The sequence below is a fragment of the Euwallacea fornicatus genome, chromosome 23 (genome assembly GCF_040115645.1).
Source record: "Euwallacea fornicatus isolate EFF26 chromosome 23, ASM4011564v1, whole genome shotgun sequence".
Lineage (NCBI taxonomy): Eukaryota > Metazoa > Arthropoda > Insecta > Coleoptera > Curculionidae > Euwallacea > Euwallacea fornicatus.
Window position 1 is genome coordinate 2,654,089 of NC_089563.1, and position 27,199 is coordinate 2,681,287.

A 27,199-nucleotide genomic window follows, 5' to 3' on the forward strand; every position below is an offset into this window, starting at 1 on the left:
ACTCAGAATTGAAGTGATCTAGATCACTGTCTCATGTCAAGACCCCCCTCCACCCCCCACCCAAATAAAAAACTATTTTTACATTATGAAATCTAGGAATGGGTAAGGTATTCTAAAATTTGATTTATAACATTTTTGTTCAGCGGAAACAACAATTTGTATAACTGTGAAATATGAAGCAAAAACGTCAGCTCTTATTTAATTTTGTTAAGAGGACAAGCCAACAATTGTACAATTGCTGATTCCACCGAAGCCCGTCCAAACTTACTTGCCCATTAACACCCACGGTTGACAACTTGTGGACCTCTTGTACATGGGATTATTTCTGCAGAAGCGGTAAAAATCCAGCTTGTACTGAACCGCGTTTACCGCAACCCTCCTATCCAAGGATTTCAGCGGCTTTTCAGTTTTCCTTACACGACTGATTTTGACATTTGGCGCATGTTTTCCCTTTTGAGTCGCCTTCGACGTCTACGAGAAAATGTGTTCAATGTTGACGAAAACTTATGTGAAAATGTACCCTTACTTTACTGCGGACCTCCGTAATATCTGTTTGGGCCTCTGAAGAAGTCTTGACGATCCCTACGGCGGCAAGTTCACTGTCCTTTCCATCAGCTCCTGATGGTTCGATAAGGGAGTTGTCATCGATTATGCAGATTAGTCGTGCATTTTTGGTACCCGTGACTGTTACCTTCGGCCTGAAAGAGAAAAATTACGGTTACCAACACTAAAGGGACCATTTGGAGCGTTGACAGGGTTTGTGTGTCGCTTAAGAAGCCAGAACATCAGCTGTTTTATAAAGGATGACCAGGAGAAGAAATATTTAGGAAATCGCCTGCCGGCGGCATTTCCTTTCTGCATGGAAGAAAAACTTCTCGAATATCGAGGTATCGTCTATTTGTGACTGCAAACGAACGATGGTTGTATGCATGATGTTTTTCTTCCTCTAACTACCAGCAAAACGTCCCTTTCAAGGGATAATGAATAAATAACCTATCTGATATTTTAAATTCATTATCTCATAACGATAATGTACAAGGAAGACAGCCCACAAAGAAAATAGCGTCCTGGAGAACAAAAGGGCGTCAAAAAGCCTCCTTGAAGCTCCTCGCCAATAGGGGGGTATTGGCTTCAAGCCAGGGCGCAGAAAACGATACCGATTCACACTGTGACCCTTCCAAGAGTGAGGTGGGGAGAGAAGGCAGAGAGAAAAGCGATAGTCCCTCTTGACTCCGTTAGCTGGGACCAGGTTATAATCCCAGAGGTGATAGCGCGTAAGTCCCTTTACTTCGTCAACCGCCTTTAATCAAATAACTGAGTAGAATCATACTTTACTTACATGAAGAAAGTCAAGAAATATAAATTTCCCGTAAAACGTGGGACGTACCACGGGTCCCGATTACTCCCGTGACCGAAGAAAGCTCAAATTTTGTGTAGAACAGTAAAATTCCATATTGGCTCCTGAGTCATCCCGAAGGCGATTTTTCCCTCGTCGATCTGATACTTCCACGGGGTGTTCCAGTGGGAACTGCCCGTGGGAACTGCGGTTTGGGAAGATCCTCGAGGCGACCTTAACCTCAATATCTAAAATAATTTCAATGACGTCACGCTTCCGTTTGTACCGGAAGTCGATGCTTTCTCGCTCATTTTAAATGGAACACCCTATATATTATTGCATTTTTGGATTCTGCGTTCAATTTTAATAGGAGTTTATTAATACGTTGACTTTCTTAGAATTAATAGTTTTCAAGACATGCGCAATTGAATGCTGAAAGTAGCAGATGCAAAAAGGAAATTGTATTCGAACTTGTACGTTTCTTTAATCGCTGCAGTTGCGAGAATCTGCTTACGACCCGACTGATAGGAGTTTAATCACGTTTTATGTACCTTTACATACAGCACATAAATAGCCAAGTTTTCGTAGAATGATTACGGGAGATCTATGATTATTTCGGGCGTCATCATCTTGAAACTCGATACTAAGTTCGTTAACAATTACGTGTTATTTTCGTAATCACGACTAATTTGTTTAAGTTTTCCAATTGGCGCAGTGTCACTTCCGAAGCATCGCGAAGTTCCTCCTATTGGTTAATCTCGCAAAGACCTTCTCAACTTGGGTGAAATAAGTCAAGAGACTCGTTGAAAATCTCGCAATTCTATTGGTCGGATTAGAAAAAAATCAAATATTTTCCAGTAGTCTTGCCGATGTATGTACCCATTCAAAATTAGAGATAGCGATTATGAGGCACTTTATGTTTATATACTTGTATATATATAAGTAAACGAAAATTACAAAATTGGCTAATAATCACATAACGCTGAAGTGTCACTGCATTTTACCATTCAGTGCGGGTACTTACTGAGACATATTTAAGGAAGAACTATTTATAACGGTGACCAACTTTCAGTTTCCACTATGGTAAGTTCGAACGACACACTAATTATATGGTATCATTGTTTGCTTTCGGCGAATACAGGGCGGGAAAACTGCTACATTCGACACGAGGAAAATCTGAATTAATTACAGTTATCTGAGACCATACTAGTGGGCCTTACAGATGCGTTCAGGCGCAAACACCTGCCCTCGATAATTTTCCCGAACGTTAGCAAATTTTCACCGGTAAAATAAGAAGATTCACCCTGTATAATGTGCCTTAAATGAGCTGAAATGCGACCCATTAAGGAATAGCGCGTTTACGGGGAGTTCCGAGATTGTTCCTTTTGCATAAACAATAAAAGAAACTCCATGCAGTGCACAATACTGAATGTACGAAAGTGGTCGTTGGTCAGCAATTTAGAACCGAAAAGTGCCTTCTAATCAATAATGGCAAGTAAAATTTACTTTTTTTTTTTTTTTTGAAGGGGTAAAAAGTACAACGATTCATGTCCTCCCCCGAAAGGGGGTTCGGTTAAGCTGCAAATTTACATGACGGCATCCGTTTTAATTTAGGCTCAATCCCCAAATTCAACGTAAAGCTAATGGAGCCGCGCCCACACGGGTGTTGACACGCATTATGTTAATAATAAAATAAAACACTATGGACGTGACTTGGCTTGATCTATTTATACTTTAACGTAATGAATCAAATATATGTTTGTTTTCTCGTAATCATCGGGATTTTGGTTTCCAGAAAGCGTTCTGAAAGCGTGGGCGTTTGTCATAATATCAACATGAAATTCAGGTTTATTAAGCGCACGGGGAAATAAATAATAATTAAGAACTGTCTCGAATCGGTGCCAAAATAGACGTGACCGTTTAAAGGAATAAACATGCGTTTACGCGGAAATTAATACACCGGTATGGCACAAGGTACTGTACTTTACCACACTGATTTGCTCGTAAAATAAAGAACGTTTCAGAAGGCGTGGCGGGAAGTTTTTGCTGGAATGGCAGTCGTACGGGAGTGATGCATTGGAACAAAATTTTATTTAACAATCCACTTTTGTAGATATTGTGTGCCTCACAAAAGCAAAAAACTCACTTTCACAGATATTATGTGCCTCACAAAAGCAACAAAAATAACTTTTTCAGATACTATGTGCCTCACAAAAGCAAAAAACTCACTTTCACAGATGTTATGTGCCTCACAAAAGCAAAAAATTCACTTTCACAGATATTATGTGCCTCACAAAAGCAACAAAAATAACTTTTTCAGATACTATGTGCCTCACAAAAGCAAAAAACTCACTTTCACAGATGTTATGTGCCTCACAAAAGCAAAAAACTCACTTTCACAGATATTATGTGCCTCACAAAAGCAACAAAAATAACTTTTTCAGATACTATGTGCCTCACAAAAGCAAAAAACTCACTTTCACAGATGTTATGTGCCTCACAAAAGCAAAAAACTCACTTTCACAGATATTATGTGCCTCACAAAAGCAACAAAAATAACTTTTTCAGATACTATGTGCCTCACAAAAGCAAAAAACTCACTTTCACAGATGTTATGTGCCTCACAAAAGCAAAAAATTCACTTTCACAGATATTATGTGCCTCACAAAAGCAACAAAAATAACTTTTTCAGATACTATGTGCCTCACAAAAGCAAAAAACTCACTTTCACAGATGTTATGTGCCTCACAAAAGCAAAAAACTCACTTTCACAGATATTATGTGCCTCACAAAAGCAAAAAATTCACTTTCACAGATATTATGTGCCTCACAAAAGCAGAAAACTCACTTTCACAGATATTATGTGACTCACAAAAGCAAAAAACTCACTTTCACAGATATTATGTGCCTCACAAAAGCAAAAAAATCCGGTCGATTGACCCTTCTCTTCTGAGGCTTCTGTAAAGATTCTCCGAGTTCAATGGGTTATCAAAACACCATTTGATTTCTGGGAAGCTCTTTTATGTAGGACGCATTGTATATCATGCGATTTTAAGAATTGGCTACCCCTTAAACCAACCTCCCTCAGCCCTTGAGTTATGTGGCAATTGGAGATAGAGTAGGTTTTCACTGCCTTTTAAAGGGAATCTTTGACGTGGTTCTCATCAAGCCGTGCCAACTCGGGTTTTTTAATTATCACTGAACGTTACGAACCCCCCAGCAATACTTTAATGCACTTTTCCGGAACTGTTTTCATCAGTTTTCAAGTGATTTCAACCTTCAATAGCCGGCGGCGTTAACGTTTTGGGAAGCGTTCTTATTACGTTTGGTTCTCTAAAACTCCGCCCCGGTAAAAGTGTATTTTGCACCGTGGAAAGCTCGATCCTTTACATTCCAATAACTGCGCAATACGGCCGGTGGAATCAACCCGAATGTATAATTTGAAGCCGGAATTTCAATTAAATATCTGGAAGAACCTTCAGGACTTCAGGCAAAGCTCGGAAATTTTTTTTTTTTGAAGCATTGACGTCATGCGCACGGAAAACTGTAAACTTTTGTATAAAGCCAATTTGGCCAAATGAATGCACGTTGGCCCGTGGACCACCCTGTATGTCCCTACACCCACGTCTTCTGGTTCTTGAGTAATACTGCGTCTAATGAGGGCATGTTTTTAACATTTTTTCGAGCGGGTGTTATATACCTTCTTATCCTTAAACCAAGCATCTCTCATATATCTTCTGATCCCAGGCAACATGAACCTTTCCCGATAATGTGGGGTTATCATAGGAATCGTTTAGAGCAATTGGACTATCACCAGACTGCCCTTTCATCTATACGTGAACAATTAACTGCGACCAAAGTCTCAAGTCCCCGGGCGTCAGCCCTTAGCAGCGTAATTTAGATAAGTCCTGTGCACATATAAGTAGTTTTCAGCCTCAAAAACACATCTATTCATCGTTATTCTTCAGGCAGAGTACTAGAAGCTCTCCTTCGAACAAATAGTCCAGAGTAAAAGTGTGGAACCTCAATAATAAAATCAAGAGTTGTTAGTGAGTTATGTCAATCCTGACAAATCTACATCGTGGTGTCGACAATGTATAAAATACCGGCAGCTGCCATAACACACGGTTTTCCACGGGGCACCCGGTTATTGTTAAACATTATGAGCGTAACAATGAGAAGGAAGATTTTCTCGAAGCATTTGCAGATCTTTGGTTTCACAATAAAAAAAAAACTATTTTCCCTATATCTTGGACGCTAAACTGTACTTTTTTACGTCGAACTTCCTGTGTGTTATACCGTTTCTTCAATTTTCGACTCGCACCGTGCCTAATTGAACTACACCTATCTCCCTAACTTGTTGGGTAATATGGAGATCAGGAAGGAGAGCAGGGCCTCAGTACATTTTCGGGCACCTGGTCGGATTCCATGATGTTATTGCAAGTTTAAACGTCTCTCTTTCCCGACTTTCAAATCGCACCATAAACTGCTAAACTTTCCAATGCGGCCGATTACGGTGTGTTAATAAGCCGTGAAAAAGTCCGAATAAAAATCCATGCGAAACCGGTTCTGCAGTAGTTTCTAAAGGAATTTTTCTAAAAATATTAAGTTTTTTCTTAGAGAAAATTGTTTCCCGACTACATAAGCGATTATTTTTAATTCTATTACCGGCCCTCGGTGTGTTATGTGTTTTTCAATTTTTCGGCATCTTCTGGCAAGCCTTTCTAAATGTGCTTCTGCACTCGGAACCACTACAGGCAATTTAATTTATTTTTATAATCTCCTCGGATCTACACCGACTTGTCATTGGAGATAAATAACGTTTTGATCATACAACGTCCATCGTTCGCTAATTATTATTACTTAACTATTTATCGGATACATCACTCCATATTATCTAACGATGTGAGCCCTGGTACTATTACGAATCGATAATTTTAAACTTCGTCTTACGATGACATGACAGCTACGAGGAGGTATTGAAACTGCCTGTTGTCGAAGCTCGTGGAAATGCCAGGAACTCTTATAGAGAGATGATAAAATTCAAGTGGTACCGATCGAAAACCTTTTCCTAGGAGTGCGGTAAGGCAACTTTACCCCACGGCCTTGCGGACTGAAAGTGGCCGGTTCGGCGCGTATGTGCGATCAGAAGTTTTGCCATGCGCAAGTCAATTAGCAAGTCCAGCGTCAAAAACTTTCTTGGGCATTCGCTATGCGTGCGGTAAAACTTTTTCCGCGCGCGCTGTACGGCACGCTAATATTTTGCCGGGCTTACAGACGCCGTTAGTTATCGTACGTACAGCGGCGGAGACGTAAATAAGAACGACTTGAAAATTTCAAAGAAGCGGACATATCGATTTAAAAAAAAACTGTAGTGAGGTACCACGATGTTCCTTCATCGATGTGAAAATATTTTCGTGTTTCACATTTTATTATAAAGAAAATGACTATTTTACGAAAAAATTCAAAAGAAATTATCATGGACAAACAAACAAGCACGACGGTCCTCATCTCTAATTATCGTATCAGAATGTTCTTAATATTTGATATTTATTAAATTAATCGCAAAACACTCTATCCGTACATTTCAATGAGGACGAATACTTCGTTCGACAAACCTCATTTCTAATGACTTCCGGACAACGTTGCGGCGATGACTCTCTATCAACTTTTGGAATCGTTCTCGTGGCGTTGCACGTCAAATCCATTGAATTTCTGCATACAATTGAAACAAATGTGTCGTTATTCCCGAGAGCTTGCTTTACGTACCGCCGCAAATTTTCAATGGCATTCAAATCCGGACTGCAAGCAGGCCACTTAACGATACTCCGTTAATCGATCATTGACAATTTTCGCTGTATGTTGTACTTAGACTTCTCTCTTGATAAGGGTAAAGGGGTGAAAGGTGCTTTATGTAAGGGAACCCTTATCGGAAAATAATGGGTTTCCAACATACGGTCATCCCAGGGCAATCTACTGAGATGGCGCACTGCATGGGCGTAGCCCAGGGGTACATCACAATGAGACCAATTTTTGTTCACTAGTGATATCATTGCTTTCCGGAAACAAGAAGCGCCATGTTGTTTTCTATCCATTTTGCGTGTCTGATCCAGTGCAAAAGACCCAACAAACAGAACTAATAATGCGTTTTCAAATTATTGTTATTTATTTGCCCTGAGGAATTTTTGTTTATTTCGTCGCACGGTACGTTTTCATCGACGATATTAGAAATGTTTATCGGAAACGAATATTACGTAACTAAATCGTTGTAATAAGAGATTTTTTTTTTAATTCCGATTTTAGAAAATTAGCGTTATGTGTTTTATCATCGTTCTCATTTGTGCGGCCGCCACTGTATATGCGCTCAAAGGCCAAGTCCTTTAACCTAAACCGTGCGAAAACGTCTTTACCGCACTCGGCTTCGCATTGTTCCACAACAACGATCGGCGTTCAATCGAGTATTACTTTCCGCACTCGTTAGGTAAAAGCGCACGTATCGATAGTCGAGCGTGGTGTACACGTAGAAATTCACATTGATTGTAGAATATTCTTAAATTCTACACATTTCAGCGGGGTAAGTGGCTTTGTTGCCCAGTTTTCACCTCAACTTCGAAAATCGAATGGAATTCTGCTTCGCACGAGCAGGAGCAGAAAAATTTGTCGCCACCACTGGAAACGCACCATAACGCTCGATATACTCCCGCCATTGCTCCCTTACTTTCTCTGCCCCTGCGTTTTTCTCTCGTTTCCTATATTCGTTCGTTTTCCAGCACTTGAGCCATAGCGAATATTCCATATTTCCAGAATTTCGGAACACCTTTAAGGACCTTCCGTACATCATCGAATATTGTGGCCCTACCAATCGCAAGCGGCAATTTCCCAATACATTTTGCACATCTAGCTTTACCGGTTTTCGAGTTATTCGATTCTTCCTTTTTCGAAATTACGGGGCCATAGATTGATCATTTCGCAGAACCGTTCGGCTCAAGCGCTAAAACTCCACTTTCAAGATGAGACACTCTGTATATTAGACGATTTTTGAATTGAAACTCCTTAAGATTTGTTTGATTCTCGATATATCTGTACTAACCTTCCGCAGTTTTCGATCAGCCCAAGGATTAGGAACACGATTCCCTTTAGATCTCATATAGGTTGAATGTCGTATATCTACCGATCAGGAGGGTTCGTCGTGTCCTGCAGAAAATTGGCCTAAATATTCGTTCCGCTTTCGGAACCAAAGTTCTGAAAGCCTCTGACGATTCTGCTAAGGGGTATCGAACTCGGGGTTCCTTAAACGTCCCAAAGGCCACGTTGGGGCTTCTCTAAACCAAGCAGTTAACGACCGTTTAATTGGATCACGTAGCTTCAAAGAGTTATAATGTTATTACATTATTTTTAATCCCTTAATCGCTATCAATAGATAAAATGAGATCATTCATGGTTCCAACCGCTAAAAAATGGGCTCGTGATCCTTCCAGCCGCTAGTTGCAGTTCAATTTTGGTACCTATAGGATATACCAAGTGTTCGTTTCAAAAACGTATTTGGCGCTTATATCAAATACCAGTAAACATGGTAAGTAAATATTATTCCAAAGCTTGATTTGTACTGGCACTTGATACACGTTCAGTTTCTCTGTCTTCAGTTGTACTTTTTGCTCTTAGATTAAAAATACTTATTAAGGGACATCGCTAAGGGATTGCGAGAGCTCCAAATAAAGCCCTATTATATTTCTATTTTTAGGGGTGTACTCAGTCCTCCAAATCCGAAATCGTCCAGCACGTAAGGCCATATTTCACTCTTAGGACTCCTCTCGTTTTCGGCGTTCGTCGTCAGAACTAGTTCGGACACGCAGTACCCGAGGTTTCCGTAAGGATTTGATTGACGTGAATGGTTTTGCCGTAAAAGTAAACGCGGACCCGTGCACGCACGGAACCACACGTACTGCCCCATCTATACTCGATCATGCCCCCATCTATGCTCAATCAAAGCACGCGGTGTGCGAATTTTTTCCTTGCTTGGCAGGCCGTTCGGAGGCTTAAAGCTCTTACTCGTGGTTTGACCGAAACAATAGCCCGAGTGGGCCGAAGTTACGGGCTTGCTGGACCACACAGGAAATCGAAATTTAATTATACGTTTTGGTATAACGAAATTACTCTGTACTCCCATACGAAAGAGATCATCGACGCTTTTAAACGTGTACACAGGGTGTTCCCTCGGCGTTTCAGTACATTCTCGGCGGTGTCAGTAGATGACGAAGAACGTCGTCTTCCCCATACGCTACGTTCCAGTAACGCGTCATTAGAGAGATACAGGGCGTCAAAGCTTTGTTTGAAAACTACTATTGATATCTTCGAAACTGGAAGAGGCGTGTAGATGAAATTCGTCATGTTCCGGCCGTTGGTGTTAACGCATTTGCTCGCGCAAAAATGCCCGTTTTAATTTCGGCAGTAGCGTGCGGACGGACGCAACTCGAAACATTTATAAAGAAAAAATCGCACGTCACTGCTTTTTTTCTTTTTTTAGTTTAAAATATTTTTGGAAATTTCATTGAATTTAGAAGGGAAATGCTTATTCGACGCCTTTTCACCGGACGCATCGTTCGCCAGTAAAAAAATTACAAGTGAAGAGTCGCCAGCACGGGCGAGGACCGCCTGCACGAGAATCCGAAGCGCGCCCGGAATATTTCAACGTGTTAGGGCGCCAGCGGCCAGGCGAGTTCAGTTATGTCTTGACCGAAACGGCCGCCATTCGCACGATTTCTGTCGTTTTGCATCAAACAAATAACGCTTAGGACGCATTTAATGTTATCAAATCCATCTGAGGAGAATGTCGTGCATGCAAACTATTTTTATTGGAATACGGTTTATGTTAGGAACCACATTATTTCTCAGGGCACCTCCCTGAAATAAAATGAAAAACTTATGGGACACCCTGTACAAAGAGAGAAAAATCGATTTGGGCTTAAAAATGGCGTTTAAAAGTACAAAAACGGGACAAATTCTGTCACTCGATAATATTGGTTTCAATTGTAATATTTCGGGTTGTATGTACCATAAGTAACCATTAGCTTTGGCAACCCTAGGTAGACATGCGATAGGCGTTGCTTTGGAATTACAAATCGCTTTAATCATTGCTTGGTGTGAGTCCTGGACGTTGCGGTCCAGTTTCAGAGGTTAAGCTTTTGTTTCCAGTTTCCCGGCAGATGGACAATCCCGAGCACCCGGAGGTGTCCCGAATCGCGCTCAAAAACGAAAGATAAAGTGAAGACCGACGTAAGCCTTCTAGCCCATTACGTGGAGAGAATCTCAAAATATCGCAAAAATCTTGAAAACCATCAGGGTGGATAATCGATTGAACAAAAACAAAGCTGGAATTTAAATGAATATACGATGGACGTAGTGGAAAATGCACTTTTGGCCTCATAAATGAATTTTTATCTAAATTAGAAGCGCGGCATGAGCCCTCCAAGTTTTTAAATTTCATTCAAATTCCATCATAAAATTTGCCTTATCAAACCCCTTAGTCCACCCTCCACCCCCTTCCCGACTGCCGGCCTAATTACGATACGTCCCTGGATTTTTCTCAATTATTAATGTAAAAAACACGCAATTGAACGTGACGTATTCGAGGAGAACAGTGGCGGCTCAATTAGGTCGTTGGGTGCGATTTCCTTTGCCCGATTTACCCAACACCAAGTTTATTGTCTGGTGCATCGTTGCTCTATTCAAAAATGGCCATTTGGCACTTGAAGCTGAATTTGGCAATTTTTCTCGACGTGCAAAAAAACTTGGAATTAATCACGGAAAACAATTTTTGGCGCGTGAAATGGCATTAACTAGGCAACGTAACCAAATCTTGCTATTTTGCGGTCAGTTTGAAATATTGGCCCAATTAAACCGCTTATTACTCAATCGTTGAGCATTTCCAGATTATTTAATTTGCAACATGTGTTCCAGATTTGTTTTCGGATGCTGTTTACCTCGATCGCGACTTAACGGTTTAATAGACGTTCTTAAGTCTTAAAACTCTCAATAAACTACAAGATTAATCCAGCTTCTCCACGTGTTTACACCTCGGCAAGACGGCAAGCCTAAAAGGCACCGTCGCACATCTCGTTTATCAGCGGGTGATTCGGGCTGCCCACCACCGCCACGCCCAAGGGCGCTTTAAATACGCCGAAGCCGCGTTGCCACATCCCGACAATTTCGGCCGACTAGGGATTATTGTTTACATGAAAACGCCGCACATTGTCGATGGCGCGAATTGAGTGCGAGATTGAATATAAGACTTGATAAATTTCTCTCGCTTGATGTGCCTGGCGCACACCGCGATTCATTTACTTTGGACGAAGTAAACCAATCCATCTGATCCCCTCCCCGAGGTGGAAACCTTAAATTCCAGCTTTACGGTGTTTGGTCTGCAAAAATAATAGGAATAATACACGAAGTAGAGGAACATGCCAAAAGCAACGGGCAAAAATAGAAAATCGCCCATACCAACAGCCGCAATGCAATAGCCGAGCCGTAGACAAAAAAATAATAATAATCATACTCGAAGTTAATAAATTAACTGGAATTTACGTGTTTGCAATTACTTAAAGTGTTCATCGCTTTGGACAAGGTTCTTCTGGACGTTTGAGTGCGAGGGTGATTTATGAAGTATCGACCGGGTCAGGCAAACTCATACGAGAGTGTTTGATTGATGAATAATTAAAATTGGAAGAAGCACTTCCGACTACAACGAGTTCCAACTCGCGAGCGTTTGTAGTTGCTGCGCATGCGTGCAGGCGTCCCTGCGAGTGGTCTTCAGAATCTGACGCGATCGGGTTTCAACACGTTTCGGCAAATTTGCGAATTCCATATGGTTTTTTTTCCAACTACACACAACACCACTTTGGCAGGCGATCAAACCACTATAAAATGATCACAACTATGTATACAGCGATAAGTAATGGTTTTCGACCTTCTATAAAAATCTCTGAATCTATTTTGGAAAGTACTACTTTTCTAACAGGTGCACAGGTCAGTATCAAGGCAATGAATCGTTCCGCGTCGCCTTTCCATCGGGATCGCAATTCTTCTAGTGACGCCCAATCTCACCGTAACTGGACACGATGACGTCGACTTTTTCGGGACGTTAAGTGGAATTTTTTCACGGCCGCTTTAGCCGAGTCACCCTTGGTGCGTTAAATAAGTCGCATGACCTTTGCCCGTCACAGTTAACGGCTTTTTGTGACGTGCGCTCGTTAACACGAACGAAAAACCATCAGGATATGTCGGGAATTGTGGAGAACCCGTGCGAATGCGGCAATGTCGCGCGCCTCTGAGGTATTGTGGGCTGCCTACTTCGTTGCAATACGGCAGCTTCGCGAGATCGAAACCGTTCCGCCGTTTTTCAATTTTCGCGCCGAATTTAAAATTAGATTTAGCGCAAAAAATTAAACTTTGCGCTGAGCTTGATCTTAAATATCCAACTTTAAGTGTCAATTTTGCAGATCTAATCACCTGGACTTCGGACTGCAGCCTCACAACATCAAATTTTTGATATCCTGCACTCACTGTATCACCGTTGCTTAAAACGTTCGATATTTTAGCGCAATCAGCAATTGTCCGTTGATAACACTTTGGTGACGATTCGAGGCGCGGTCGTACCCCCCTTCAATGTGCACCGATTCGCAGTGGAAGACAAAATATACCGGACGACCTTAGAATCACCCTTCACGGATATACCGGGTGTCCAGATCTTTATCACCACGGAATTATCACGCTTTTGCGACAATTTTACGCTCAAAATGCCGTACTCAAACGTCGACAGAACCGGCACTCTGCGAGGGCGAAAAACTAAATGTTTCCGGTCGCTCCAGAATTACCCTTCGCCATTATACAGTGTGTCCAAAATTTGATTACTGTAATTGTGCGGTTTCGTCGCGATTCGTTGCTCAAAATTGCCACACCGACTAACTATTCAACGAAGACGAGTCGAGACTAAAACTAGATAATTTTAGATAGTCATAACAGATACAGCAAGCCGACAAAAATAGATACAGATAGCGGACACTCTAGATATCACACATATCTTAGTAAACAACGAGCCTTGCGGGCGAGCTCATTGACATCCGAATCTGAGTTATCTACTATTTATGCGAAAGTATTTATATCTAGGTGTCATATCTATATCAGGCAGGTAGTTGCCCCTCTGGGTATCCCAGAAATAAATAAAAATAAATAAACAAACAAATTATTAGATTGTTCGACCAGGTTTTTTTGCGTCTTAATCTGCGCTTAATCTGATAAGAAAAGGTCGCCATTAATGCGTTGCTGGTGTTCCTGATCGGCCAAAAATCCGTACTGCCTTCGTGAGGGGAAGGAAAAAGCTATTGGAACTCGAAAGTTGCTAACAATACGAGATTCACGAACTCCAATTTTGGTCATTCTTTGACCCTCGTTCCGTTCCCTTGTGGTTGCGCTACCATCACTCATTCTTATCGTTTCTCGTCAAAGCTTCATTAAGTTTCTGTTCTTGCAAAAGTATTCAACACTTTCCAAACTAAATTCTCTAATATCAAACATTCTCGTCTTCGCCGTCACAGGCCTCTGTCAATGTCAACCTTGCTCCGCCCCCACCTTTTTCTCGTCGGCTTTTCACGTGGTCCGATTCAGTTGCAGAAATTCTATGATTCTCAATGCGCAAGTGTCTGTCCTGCCACGTCAACGTCAAACATACTCCTCCCATGTCTTCAGGGTTTCTCTCGCACCACTTGCTTAGGCAATCGGCCTGTTTTGAACATTTCACTTTTCCAGCCTCACAACTTGTTATCTGTCATTCTAATGTCAAACATGCTTTTCCGCATTTCAAAGATTTCTTCCTTACTCTCTGTTTACGTCATCCAAGAGCGTCCTAAGCTTCTCAATTCTTTTCGAGTCATGGAAATGCAAACATTCCTGGAACGATTTGTCACCTGACACGTTGATGACGTTACGAAAAACTATTGCAGTTTCTCGTACATTTCTGGCATAGACAGGGTATTTCGCGAATATGAGCCTCTATCCTGTATCCTGCAAACCGCACCAGGAAAAATTTGAATCTTGAGCATCGTACTAAGTTGGGGGTGGCCTACTCATCAAAATTTTTTTTGTGAAAATACTGATTTCGAACACCCTGTATATTATGTCAAATTTCGGTTCTGCGGAGCGCAATGAACATTTTTCATGTATAATCTAAATTTTACAGTCACTGAAGTCGAAGTTTTCTGATATTGACAGTTTAAACTTATTACTGAAAATTATCTAATATTAAAGCTTTTTAAGCTCGTATTTCTTCATCGGGAATAAGTAAGTTTGTTCTGTAAGGTATTTGGACAAATCCGATAGTTTTAAAATTATCATGCGTTTAAGGACTTTTCGTGATGGCTCCATCTCCTCTGGATATCAACGTATGAATGCCAAATGTATGACGTGTTCTGGGCAGTACCTTGTTACATCCTCCACAAGTAACAGACACATTGAAAGAATCTTCGTTTGGGTAATTAACGAGTGTCGCCTTACTTGAAGTGCTCAGCTCTGGAAGAGATTTTTTTCCACAAAGTGAGAACGGTTAGGTTTAGGTACAGCCCCAAGATAGAAACTGAATTGAAAGTGAACTTACTTTTTGCGTTAAATACGTGTTAGTTAAAGGAATTAAGACTCTCCATTAAAAAAAAATTAGAATACTTTCCACTTTTTGAGTGGCTATTTTGGGTTACCTTCTTCAACACCCTGTATGGAAAAACATCATTTAACTCGCCGATCTAAGGGCAGTAACGTGTTTCGTACAACGGCGAACAGTTTCACTGCAACCTGCCTAGCCACTTGCGAATTACTAGAAAATCCATTAATGGCTGCGACCGTAATTTTTTTTGGAAAATTCTAAATATCTCGAAAACCGTAAAGAACATTAGTCGTTAAACATGTGCACGTCCTGCGGAATCGAAATTTGATGTGACACACAGGGTGCTCCATTTAAAATGGCCGAATTGGCATTGATTTTCGGCATAGCCGGAAGTCGTACTTTCACGAAAGTATTTCTAATCAATGGACCACCTCCGCTTCAGCAAGACACCTAAATTTTCACTTTTCCCCAGGCGCAGGTCGCAAGGTGCGGATAGAGGCCCGTACCCGTGGGACACCCCGCAGGGTTCGTCGCGGGCCCGCATAAAATGTGACGTGTTCCTACAAGGGTCCGAACGCTTTTCTGCGTGGCTCTGCCGCCGTCCACAAGTGGACTTTCGCAGGGACAAACTAAAAATATAAAAATCTAACTTTCTTCCTCGCAGCAAAATCATAAATCATCCTCGATTCAACGCCACCAGGCTCGCATTCGTTCGTTCGTCTCGTGCGTGTCTTATCGTGACACGTCTGAACTTGACCGAGTATTTTAAAGGTTACCTGACCAACATCTGCCGTCGTGTTTCGCTCGGTTTGCAACATGCGAAAAAACCACAACATTTTCGATCGTTAAATTTCGCGATGTGTTATTCACACAGGCGATTTTCGGTCCTCCTAATGAGGCCAACTCGAACCGGTGGGAGGACGGTACGGGTTTAGGTCCTGGAGGAAACAAGCATTTTCGAAGTTTCCACCGAATTTTCGCGGCGCGTCCAGTCGCTTCGTGGCTTCGAAACGCGCGATTTGATTGTAAAAGAGCGCTCGTCCGGTGCGTTTGTCCTGCAGTTATCGTCGACTTGATCGTTTTCCAAAATGGTAAGCCGATGGTCAATCAATTTCCCGTAGCGTAATCTATATCGTGACTAATTTTCCTGGTTTCATCACTAATATACAGCGCATTTCTTCACAACACCGCCGACACTTGTGACATATGATAGATAAAAATTAAGTACACAATGTCGAAGTGGATTATAACGCTTAGATGATTGTAGAAATTCTATGAAGCTTTAAAACTCGTACGTGGGTTAATAAATTTCGGAAAAATGTTATCAATAGTTAAGTGTTTTCCTTACGTGGATTTTATTACCTGAGCACAAATAATGGTGCATCAGCTCCAAAAATAGATCTATTTACATGGAACAATCCACTATGTGTAATCAACACCCGGCACTCCACCCTACCTCCACAACTTGGACATCTTCTATCTTTGGGGCGAGTTCTGCAAGCATCCTCCCATACGTGGGGACGATTTGCACGGCTCAACACCCCCTCCCTCCTATCACTCAAACGCAATCGAAATTTGATTTTTTCGGAGACTGACCCTGGTTTTGTTGCAGCTCTTCAACAACCGTAATAGAAACCGCCCAACAAGTGTATGTATTTTTGGCAATTTTTCGATGTTGTAATTTTGTACCGTTGTTTTTTTTTCGAAAAAAAAAAAAAAAAAAAAAAAAAAGAGAGAGAGAGAGAGAGAGCAGAAAGCGCATCTTACATGATCACATTTTACTGGTTTTCGAACAACTAACGCTACCCCTTACACATGTTATTTTGAGTTCACGATGGCTTTCCATTAATCAGGTTAAGTATCTGAGTAATTACACGTTGCGATATGCGCTCCCGCAGCTTTTCGAATTGCTTCCCATGCGAGCTTATTAATAGTACTTTAAATGCGTGTGGTCGTTATGGAACCAAATCGAATTCGGGCTTGTGGCCGGTTGTCGGGATTTCGAAACTGGCGGACGCTTTGCACACGAATCCACAGAAATCAAACACCATTATTGCCGAAATTTCCAAATTATTCATAGAATTTGAAAGAATGCCAAGAAAACGGAATGGAATCGGTCGTTAAATGAGCAAATTTGTCGTCCAACAGGTGGAGGAGAGAGATCATTTCGATCCTGACAGTTGTTTTCGAAGGTCTGGCCTGAATTAACTAGAAAGTTCGGGGAAGTGTAGAAATTGTTTTTCGAGCTGCCGAAACGAGATTTCGGACCAGCTCGCAAATTGGAACCCGCTTTTGGTGAAAAAAAAAAAAAAAAGCGTGAGCCAGACTCACATTCCGCCTAAGCGTCCTGCCTCATGTCTCATAGGGATTATGAAAATAATAGGCAAAAAGAGCGGGAAACGCAAGGGGCACGGAGGCGGGAAAAAGTGCGAAGAAATAGCACAAAACCATTTGAACGAGAGAGATATGCAATTTGCGCACGCCTCTGCTCGGCTTCTATGAGGCGAGAGTTGACTGGGACAGAAAAGTCGTCTTGGCTTGGCATATACAGGGTGTTTTTGTAAATTCTACGTTTCGGGACCCCCTCCACATTCCGTTCCTCCCACAAGGCATCGAGAAGGCAAAAAGGGGATTATTGATGGTTTTGGCCATAGAATTCTCTAGCCCACCTTGTTTGTCCCCGCAATTCGGCCTAATCGCCATTAACTATATTTGTAATGGGTTTTAATGGGACACCATGTATATATATATAGATATTTCGAAATATCCAAAAAAAGCGAAAGTTTTTCATTGTTGGCTAATCGAGTTTAAAAGCCACAACAGACAGTTTTTGAGTTTGAGGAATCGTTTTGCAGGTAATTTTGTCATTTTCGATTAAGTTCGAAAAAGTTCCTCTTGCAGAATCTTCTAATACCGGGACTTGTAGGTGCGATCTCATATTTCCCATTCAAAAACTACAGACAACAAGAAAGTTTATGCATAACTTCCACTCGAAGATCAAGAGGGAAAATAACCATATGGTTAAACCCTCAAACTTCCCGAAAATGGTGATATCCGCATGCGAGGAAAGCGACATAAGCCAGTCTGGTCCGGCATGGAATGAGCTGCCACACAGGCCGTTCCAGCTTCAATGGACTAGCTGCTGGTCGTGTCCATATATGCTCTCACGGGGAAAATGAAAAGACACTTTGCTCTGGAAGTCCTCGTCACTGTGTTAAATCAGTGTCTGATGAGCATCGCCAAGAATTTCGAGTGCAGCAGATGCCTGCGGGACATCTGGACCGGTGTCAGTAGAATGCTCTGTTGTCGGACGAGCCGGAAGGCAGTCTTAAAGACAATTTCCTTGCCATTTGGTGATTGGAGATTAAGGAGCTACAGCCCAATACACTTGGCCTCATCAAAATTACGGAACCACCGTAAGGTGTCCAGTAAGGTGTGACGCACTTTCGCGCCTCCCGCCTACCTCTCAATCAATAATTCAAGCGAGAAAAAATGGGGTAGTGAGGGAAGAAGGACGTCATCAATGAAAGAGGGTGGACGGAACCTTTTGGAATGAGAAAATTAGGGCTAAAAGGGACAATTATGTTAACTAACTTGGTATTAAACTTTCCCGATATGATGAGCGCGTTACCGTCTCCAGCGAAACCGAAAACATTTTCAGAAAACGCGTAAAAATTCATTCTGAAAGATAAAATCGGCAACGCTGCCCCTTTCGCTTCGCAACAGCTTCAGTGCCCTTCCGACAGCTGGGAAACTAACAATTCGCCAATTTGTACAGGTTTCTTAAGATTGAAGTGGCAGTTTTAATCCTACGAAATTCTCAGCAATTCGATAGATTTAAATTGTTTAATGGAAAATTTAAATTCATATCGGTCACGCTCCGATAAGTCTATAGACTTTGACGGTCAATATCAGTCCGACGAGTAAAAATACCGGCAGCTTTATCCGGAGGTAAATTTATTATAAGGAAAACCGAGAAGTTGGTCAGTAATTCGCCTCTATGATTATCCTCCCGGTAAAATTACCTCGGATCTGAGTTTTCGGTCCTAAAGGTTAAATTGTTAACACACTGGCGAATTCATCAACAAGTTAAATTCGTTGAACTAACCTAATTATTAAACCAGCGACGTAGAAATCGGAGAAGTTCGTCGCTTGTGACGAAAATGTAATGACATCCATATCCAAGAGGAACATTATAGACCTTCGAAAAGATGGATAAATACCATCCAATTTGCCTCCCCTTTTGGATGTCGTCCATGACGCACATTTCGCACTCTCCATGCCAGAAAAATGCCATTAAAAAATGAGTATGTACCTGTGCAGTAGTTACACATTCGATTACCTCACGGACTTTTGACTTCGGCACGAATTTTGAAAAATCGATCTTTAGCTTGAGGTATTCACCTTTAATAAACGAACCCCGGCACCTTGCTGCAGCTATACAGCTTTATATCTCGGGTAATCGACTGAAGTTTTGGAAAGTCTGGCCCGGAAAACACGTAGTGACTAGAACTGCCCGTCAGTCACCGACACGGTGTTTTTATCGACAGATCGAAACGGCGAATTGATGCGACTTTATTTTCGGAAAGTGTTTATGCTCAAAAACGTATGGGGCAACTCTCATTTCACAAAATCCGCAAAAATCCCCGAAATAACAAACATATTGACACTGTACTCACTCTTTCCTCTTGGAATTCCCATCTAACGCACCATCTGAGAGGCTGCAGTTGCTTTTCACAACGTTCGAGGTAAGTCGCTGAGCATTCTCGTCGTTCTCTCGACCTTCGGTTCGTCCTGAGTTTTCTTCTAGTAGAGAGTTCAGAAGTTTCTTCAACAAACCGTCGCTCTCTTCGCTCTTGACCAGATGCAGAATTTCCGACATTGGAGCGTCTGTCTCCGACTCGGGGGGCGTTTTGTTGGTGCGATGTTTCAAGATGAATTGAAAAAGCTCCACCAGGGCCACCTCTTTAGTGGAGCCGATCTGAAATGAAGAGATGAATCTGATGACGCGTGGGAGACTCTCAAACATCGTGATCCACTGCAGGAAGCCGTGAAATTATTTGCGACAAAATCATCAATGAAAACGGGCTTTAAATGGTCGCATCCAAAAAGTATGTCAAGCGCGAGAGCCGGAAAGGGAAAATCTCCACTAAGTGGCAACACAGCTTTGTTCATTTGTCATTCCAATATGGCACCCCATACATCACAGGCCCACGAGTGCAACAAAGCTAGAGGAACAAAAAGTTGAAGATCGATTCGGCCGTATTGCCAAGTCTTGACTATTTTCCCGATTGACGTGTGTACATGTGAGCGTGACGAGTGGGAGAATTTAGCCTCTTTTGAAGAGAAAGTCGTACTTTTACCCCAGATAAAAAAAACGTAATTGCGGTTTTTAAACATGAACAGAAACGGTTCTAAAAATGGTAAATAAATCCTTTTCTGGTCACAATTTTTGGTTTAGATGGAAAATCGCGAAAACCGCACTGCCTGGTAAGCTTGAACCTCGTAAAACTATACGATGTGTTCTTTGGAGATTTACAGCACCCCAGAAAATGCGGTAACCAAATACTTCAGTAAAGGTATCGCCAGCTCGAATCACGCAAGATGTGTAATTTTCTTTGCGTACACGAAGCTGCCGTGCGATATAGTCGTTACTGTTAAGGTTGCATGTTAAATTCAACGATATAACAAGAACTATTGTCTGAAATTTCCCAAGAACGGTATGTCCTATATTTAACACTTAGCACTATTGCACAAAGTAGAGGGAATTTGAAAAACTAAATTAGAATCGATATGCGCAGCATTCGGCTGTGCAAAAGGTGTTTGCGGAGAGGGGGCATTTTGACATACCTTTTCAGCGGTGTTCAATAAGAACCAAAAATAATAATTTAATTAATTAATTAATTCTTTGTTATTGAGGGTCAATACCTAAACGGGCCAGGCCTCTAAAAGGGCACGACCATTCAGCAGACAATAACATACATCACGATGATTAACACAACTCTTGCATGCCGAATGTCAGGTGTACCGGGTGACTCCAACCTTAAAGCCGGCTTATCTCGGCCTCGTACCAGTTTACAACAATGTTACGAAGAAAAGCGAACTCAGTCAATTCTTATCAACTTTTCGTGTTGCGATGATTCAGATACTGAAAATAGTCCGAATCGATTGTTCCAAGTTTCCGTGGCGCCAGTTTCCACCAGTTTCCTTTAGGATATATTTCGTGCCGATTCAAGTGTCAGTAGCAGTTAACTTCAGCCTTAACTCGTATCAGTTCACGGCGATTGTGTGCAATTAGTCAAGATTCTTGAACCTCTATCTCAAATAAAATGGTAACGCAAGTTTTTCCGTTTTTTTTTACCTACATTTCTTGATTACAAATCTGTTTGAAGCTTAATTGAACGTTTTTATGAATAAGACACTTCTTTTCCAGAGCACTCCAGCATCCAACGAACCCAAAATCTGTGCCCAGTGCAAGGAGACCATTACCGGGGTGAGTTAATTTCGAATTATGGCGTTTGCGCTGTTTTGGAGCCCTAAACGGAACACTTGACATCTACGAAAGTACCGAATTTACTTACGCAAGTAATAACACTTTCGGAATTGGAAAGTTCAGTAATAACCATAGAAACAATAATTTTTGTAACGCTTCACGAGAGAATTCGCGTAATAACGCAGACGTTTCGGCATAGTTCAAGACAATTTAAGGTCCTGAAAATTTTAAGTTGAAAGAGGAAATTAACTTCAGAAAATCTCCAATAGCAATTGAGAATTGTGAAATTCAACGATGAATAATCAGAGTTCCTTCAAACCGGTAAAAAATGGCAACGCGACACCGCTCTTTTGTTTTGCAAATGTCATGGCTTCAGATTGCCCGACTCCATCTACAAAATCCGGCCCACGTTGCCAAACTTTGGGCAAGGTTTTGACTTTAGAGACTTTTTCCATGGAATCAAAATAAATTTTAACGAAAAAAACATTTTTCTGTAGCTTTTCCCTATTTCATTTCTTGATTTGAGACACGAAACATTGACTATAATCTATGTATATTTTTACTTCTGACCTTTCTTCGCAGGTTCAAGCCGAAAACTGAACTTTTCTCCACTTTCTTCTCAGTTGTTTTAAGTTACTTGACAGGAAAATATGTTACTTTCAAGCTTCGCTCAATAACATTCGGTCTATAGATTTTTTTTTACTCACATTACCCTAGGTCAGTCTTATTAACCTTGACAGAGACCAAACAGCGATATTCGCAACGTGCATATTTAAGTGTGCTGCGCCCAATGCTAACCCACTAACCCCTGCAATGCTAACATTGCTTTTTAGACAGTGCTGACTGCTCTGAAGCAAACATGGCATCCGGAGCACTTCGTTTGTACGCTTTGCGAACAGCCGATCACCGAGAACAAGTTCAGCATCACCCAGGACGACAAGCCCATGTGCTCTTCCTGTCACGTTGATACCGCTAAAAGGTGTCATGCATGTGAGGCACCTATTCTGGACGTAAGTTTACTGATGAAATCATAAAATAAACAGGAACATAGCGGAAAAAAGAGGACCGATATCTTGTAGCTCTAGTCCTTATGTGCATAGCAATGATCAAGGCTCTTAAAAAGGACACCTCCTGCTTGGACAGTGGCTTCGATTTACTGTGACACACTGAAAAAATTCCGCGAGAATGTGTGGCGCAGAATGTCAGCACTTAACTTCTATAGTGACGTTGTCGTCATGTACAGTACTTAGGGCAAAGTGACTTGACAGCTTCATTTGTTAAAGTAATTTTAATTGCGTTTATGCAAGTCTTGATCAGTTCAACGCATCAAAACCCCTCTTCAAAAACTAGTGGTTCACCAATGATTTTTCCATGAATTAAGTTTTTTATGAAATCTATTGGTTTTTCGCCGAATTTCAGAACTTGGACGGTAAATTTCACTAGTTTGCACTTTTAACACGTCGAAATCACGAAAAAATTGATGAAAATGAGAGCATACTTCAATCCGTTAACAACTTAGTTATTCGCCTAATTAATATAATCACGTCAAAATTGACAGGGCAATGGCACAGGTACACGAATCATGTGCCTATCTATCCTTTTGTATATATGTTTAATTAAGAAATTCATGATTAAATTATTGTCAGGGTAATGAGCGTTCAATCACAAACAAAAAAAACCGAGAGTTTGCGCATTAGCACTAGATGGCAAGTCGGAGTTGCTTACTCGTCACACCCACAGGGCCTCCGTACATTTCAGACCTATAAGTGTGACAAAACAGAGAAATTAGGAAGTTACGTGCACGTTGCAGTTACTTTCAATTATTTTACTTGTCAATGAGGTCAGAGTGTCCGAGGTAGTCAGGGTTCGAATGAACAATGGAAGCGATCCATAGTCAGAAAACGTCCAAATGGAGGAAGATCGAAACGTTTTCGACGGTGCGAAAAACAAAAACTACGATTCAGCGAGCAAGATATTAACAAATTATCCACTATTGTCGTATAATGGTTTATTTGAGAAAATTGTAACGTGTTCCAGAAATGCGTCCAAGCAATGGGTGCCAACTGGCACGAGGACCACTTCATTTGCGGCGGTTGCAAGTGCAAACTGATCGGAACCCAGTTCATGGACGTCAACGGAGCGCCCTTCTGTCAAAAGTGCTACTTGTCCAAGCACGCTGACCGTTGCAAGGGCTGCTCCAAGCCAATCGCCGATAAGGCCGTGGTGGCCCTGGATGCCAAATGGCACCAGATGTGCTTCCGGTGTTCGGTAAGTTCGATGTTTTCATTCCTAACTCTCTATGCCGTGGATAAACGGCAGAAAAAAAACCATTACGACCTCTTCACCACTTTGATGTTACTCACACCGCCCTCTGACTACATTAAATTCCCCCTATATAACACTTTAAACTTTCTTGTGTTCAATCCCTACTAATAAAGAATGAATAAATAAAAAATGAGTAATCTTTATTTTTGTTTTGAATTAAATATAGTTTATTTTTGGCTGAATCCGCACAGCTTTCAACGTATTTTTGTATTAACTCAAAAATGAGACAAAACGTCAGGCAAATAATGAGAAGAACACATCGAAGATCCGCGGACTCGCACTGTAAACACCAACATTGGTACCAGATTTTTGAGACCGCGGTACTGTTTTTGCGATTTTTTATTTTTTTTTTACAGAAATGCGACAAACCCATCACTTCGGATCAGTCGTTCCATGTGGAAGCCGAGAAACCGGTTTGCGAAAAATGTTAAACTTTGTTGGGGCAGTTATGAAATTTTAATGTTGTTTATATTTACGCTTGTTTTTCTTCCATTGTTGGGTAACTTTGAACTATTATTAGTTTTGCTCGCAAACATGCATTTACGCCTACAGCATACCGAAAGTTATGTGCTTCATAGATACTTAAATAAATTTCAGTACGGTCGACTGATGGTTTTTGTCGTTTCGGACGGTCGAAGGTACTAAAACTTCCAAGTTTTTACATGCATATTCCCCTAAATGTATCTAGTCTATCTAGGAGCAAAAAATAAATTATTACCAGAATTGCAGGTGGTTTTATTGCTTTGGAAATAAAAGTGATTTCAAGTGTTGATTGGAAGGAGCATTAAGCAGAGGTCTTAAGGGAGCATTTTTTAAGGGAACCACGCTGCATTCATGCGAGAAATTCTAGATGCTGAAGCAAATCAGCTGATCTGAACGTTTAAGAGTTGCTCCCTCGGGCTCTTTTTTGCGCAGCTTTCAGCAGCAAATTGATAATAAAAAAATGGGACAAAACTAAAATCGAAATTAAGCACCTTCCAGGCAACTGGCAACTTATAGTTACATGCTTTATGACATTACATAATTAGCGACAAAATTGTTGTATTGGGCTAATGCATCTATGTAATAATGCGGATCAGTATATACTTGTGTATGTAACATATCACTGGTTATTTTTACCGCCCCTTTGATGTACACCTGTTTCATGGTAACAGCATTGGCACATGATCTAATAGGACACCACGATGGCATTCTTCATTATTTAGTTGTTAGATGTCCTTTGATCTATTTCACGTTAGCATGACTCCTATTTATTTAAACTAAAATAGAGCCATCGTCACCACCTAATAGGCGCATTTTAAAATAGCGTTAAAATCATTTCCAAATGCCTTGGGGCAATTTAAGTGTTAAATTGCGAAATACCTTTTACAGCCGGATGCCAGACGCATTATTGTATTTTACTTTAGAATTGTTACATTATCACTTGTGATAAGACTAAATACAGCTACAGGGCTTATGTAAATAGCCTCCAGCGTGACAGCTAGCTTTTTAGTTATAGAATGGCGTTTTGCTCGTAAAACCCACAAATTTGTGTTTGTTCAAAGCACGCGAATAACACAGCTTGAAATACTAACCGACGAAAAGGGCCGTTTAAGGGACACCTCTGTTCGGCTCTTTCATCCACTGCAGCAATAATCACGCTCGGCTTTGTGAAGAATTTGGTGTGTATTAACAGAATTATCTCAGCTAAATTCAGGTTTAGGCAATGCGACCCGATTTTATTTTGCTGTCAACGATAAGGTCATTCTGAAAACCTGAATCGGCTCCATTTGAAAAGGAACCCAAAAACTGATCTTGCTGGACGTACCTCTCTTTCAGAAATGCGAGAAACCCATTATGAAGGATCAGTCCTACAAGCTAGACGCCAAAACTAGCAAACCCCATTGCGTTAAGTGTTAAATGGGCTCAGTTTGGCGCAAAGAGATCAGTCAAACGACCTCAGGTTAACAACAGTACACATAAAGGATCTTCCAATAAGTACCAAAATATTAATTTATGTTTTGTGAGTGTGTTGAATTCTCCATATTTTTAAGGTATTTTACTACTAACTGATTGATTATTGTAATTTGTCAGTATACTCATTTCAGCGTACGCTATGCATGTATTATTTTGTTAATAAAAATGTGTATTTATCCAAAAGCGTTTTTGTGAAAGGATTCATGGCTTCGACGGCAACGTAGGTAAACAGTCTGCGTTGCTCATTAAACGGCAACGCGGGATGGTTCGTTTGCCATGTCATAATGGTCCGCAATACCGGGCGTTTAAAAAAGCTTCCGGCCAAGTAGACTTTGAAATTAATTAACACCGGGCCCGTATGTCTTTGACATGACGTACGTAATCTCGAACAGAAACCAGTAAACCTAACCGCACTTTTAATTTTAATCTTTATTGGTGGGTAAAAGAAGTGAAACGCAAATAAATCTAATTATTATTTATTCACTTACCCCATTTGCAACAAATGCTGAAGAGATGGGGCCGAATTTCAAGGGCCCATTGCCCGTTTGTGAACTGTCCATTCCGAAGATGAGACTCGACCGCAAAGACTTTTTGTCTGAACGTAAACATCACTTTGCGCTTAGAAAACTTTAACTAACCAACTCACAATTCCGTGGAGCGTTGAAAAAGACTAGTTTGAGTAAAATCCGACAAATAATAAAGGTAGACGGAGTCCCATTTTGGTGAAGTTAAGTTTGGTCATTTATGTTCGAGACTACGTAGAACGTATCAAAGACATACGAGCTCGAGGTCGAATAATTCCAATGCCCACTTGACCGGAATTTTTTTCAAAACGCACCGTACACCACCTGATCGTGAGTGTGACGCAGACAGAGAAACATGAAGAATGCAAATTTTTAGGGGCAATGTTGCCAATGTTTGAAGGAAATGTTTAATTTTTGACAATGTTGCTGATCGAAACTAGTGTGAAAATCATCCATTGAACTAAATCAATTATCCGAAAGAGCAGGTAAAAGAAAGAATCATTTTTCGCATCTTCAATCTGAAATAGAACAATATTCCTTCGAATCGTGTTTGAAAAGGGAAAATTTTGTGATACACAACAAGGAATGGCTTGGAAGTATGTTTGAATGCAAAAATGACAAATCGACAATGTGCGCCATCAAAAATATTTATCGATTTATTTGAAAGAAGTGAATGGCAGAAAACCGAAAAATTTAAAATATAAAGTTAGCGGAGTAGTGACTTCTACCTCGCCAGCAATGCCAAAGGAAAGCTGAAAGAAAGATGCCAGTTTTTCCTGAAAAAAACACATTTTCAAAACGAGCTACTAAGTATAAAAAAGCATATGTTATTTGCCAACAAAAAAGTAAACTGAAGAGCAATAAAGCCGTCGATATCTTGCTAAACAGGCAACGGTCGCCTTCACTGAATAAGCCAG

At 41.0% G+C, this 27,199-nt stretch overlaps 2 protein-coding genes across 14 annotated transcripts in view; one reads left to right on the plus strand and one right to left on the minus strand.

Annotated features, from left to right (window-relative positions):
* Positions 1–27,199, minus strand: part of LOC136346518 (uncharacterized) — a 31,023-nt gene that overhangs the window by 550 nt on the left and 3,274 nt on the right. For 2 of the 3 annotated variants that reach the window (XM_066295720.1, XM_066295723.1), the window contains exons 8-10: positions 19,664–19,965; positions 527–698; positions 269–471 (exon numbers count right to left, since the gene is read on the minus strand). In XM_066295720.1, the coding sequence (XP_066151817.1) occupies positions 269–471; positions 527–698; positions 19,664–19,965 (677 nt within the window). The remainder of the gene's footprint in view (positions 1–268; positions 472–526; positions 699–19,663; positions 19,966–27,199) is intronic. The other variant, XM_066295721.1, reaches the window with a different exon arrangement.
* On the plus strand, positions 2,262–25,941 carry LOC136346522 (paxillin-like). 11 transcript variants are annotated; one of them, XM_066295730.1, is made up of 6 exons: positions 2,293–2,419; positions 10,529–10,609; positions 21,418–21,477; positions 22,311–22,487; positions 23,515–23,745; positions 24,159–24,525. In XM_066295730.1, the coding sequence occupies exons 1-6, from the start codon at positions 2,417–2,419 to the stop codon at positions 24,231–24,233; spliced, it is 627 nt and encodes a 208-aa protein (XP_066151827.1). In that variant the 5' UTR covers positions 2,293–2,416; the 3' UTR covers positions 24,234–24,525. The 11 variants fall into 11 exon arrangements, with proteins under 11 accessions (XP_066151831.1, XP_066151827.1, XP_066151826.1 ...); XM_066295729.1 differs by lacking the exon at positions 24,159–24,525 and adding an exon at positions 25,621–25,941 and having other exon boundaries at positions 2,295–2,419; XM_066295731.1 differs by lacking the exons at positions 2,293–2,419; positions 10,529–10,609; positions 24,159–24,525 and adding exons at positions 2,810–2,827; positions 9,078–9,116; positions 25,621–25,941.

Bases quoted from the DNA above. Each gene is read 5' to 3' on its own strand.
- LOC136346522 (XM_066295729.1), top strand. The intron at 10,610-21,417 runs GTAAGCCTTCTA...CTTCTTTTCCAG, and splicing joins AAGATAAAGTGAAGACCGAC to AGCACTCCAGCATCCAACGA. The intron at 21,478-22,310 runs GTGAGTTAATTT...ATTGCTTTTTAG, and splicing joins GCAAGGAGACCATTACCGGG to ACAGTGCTGACTGCTCTGAA.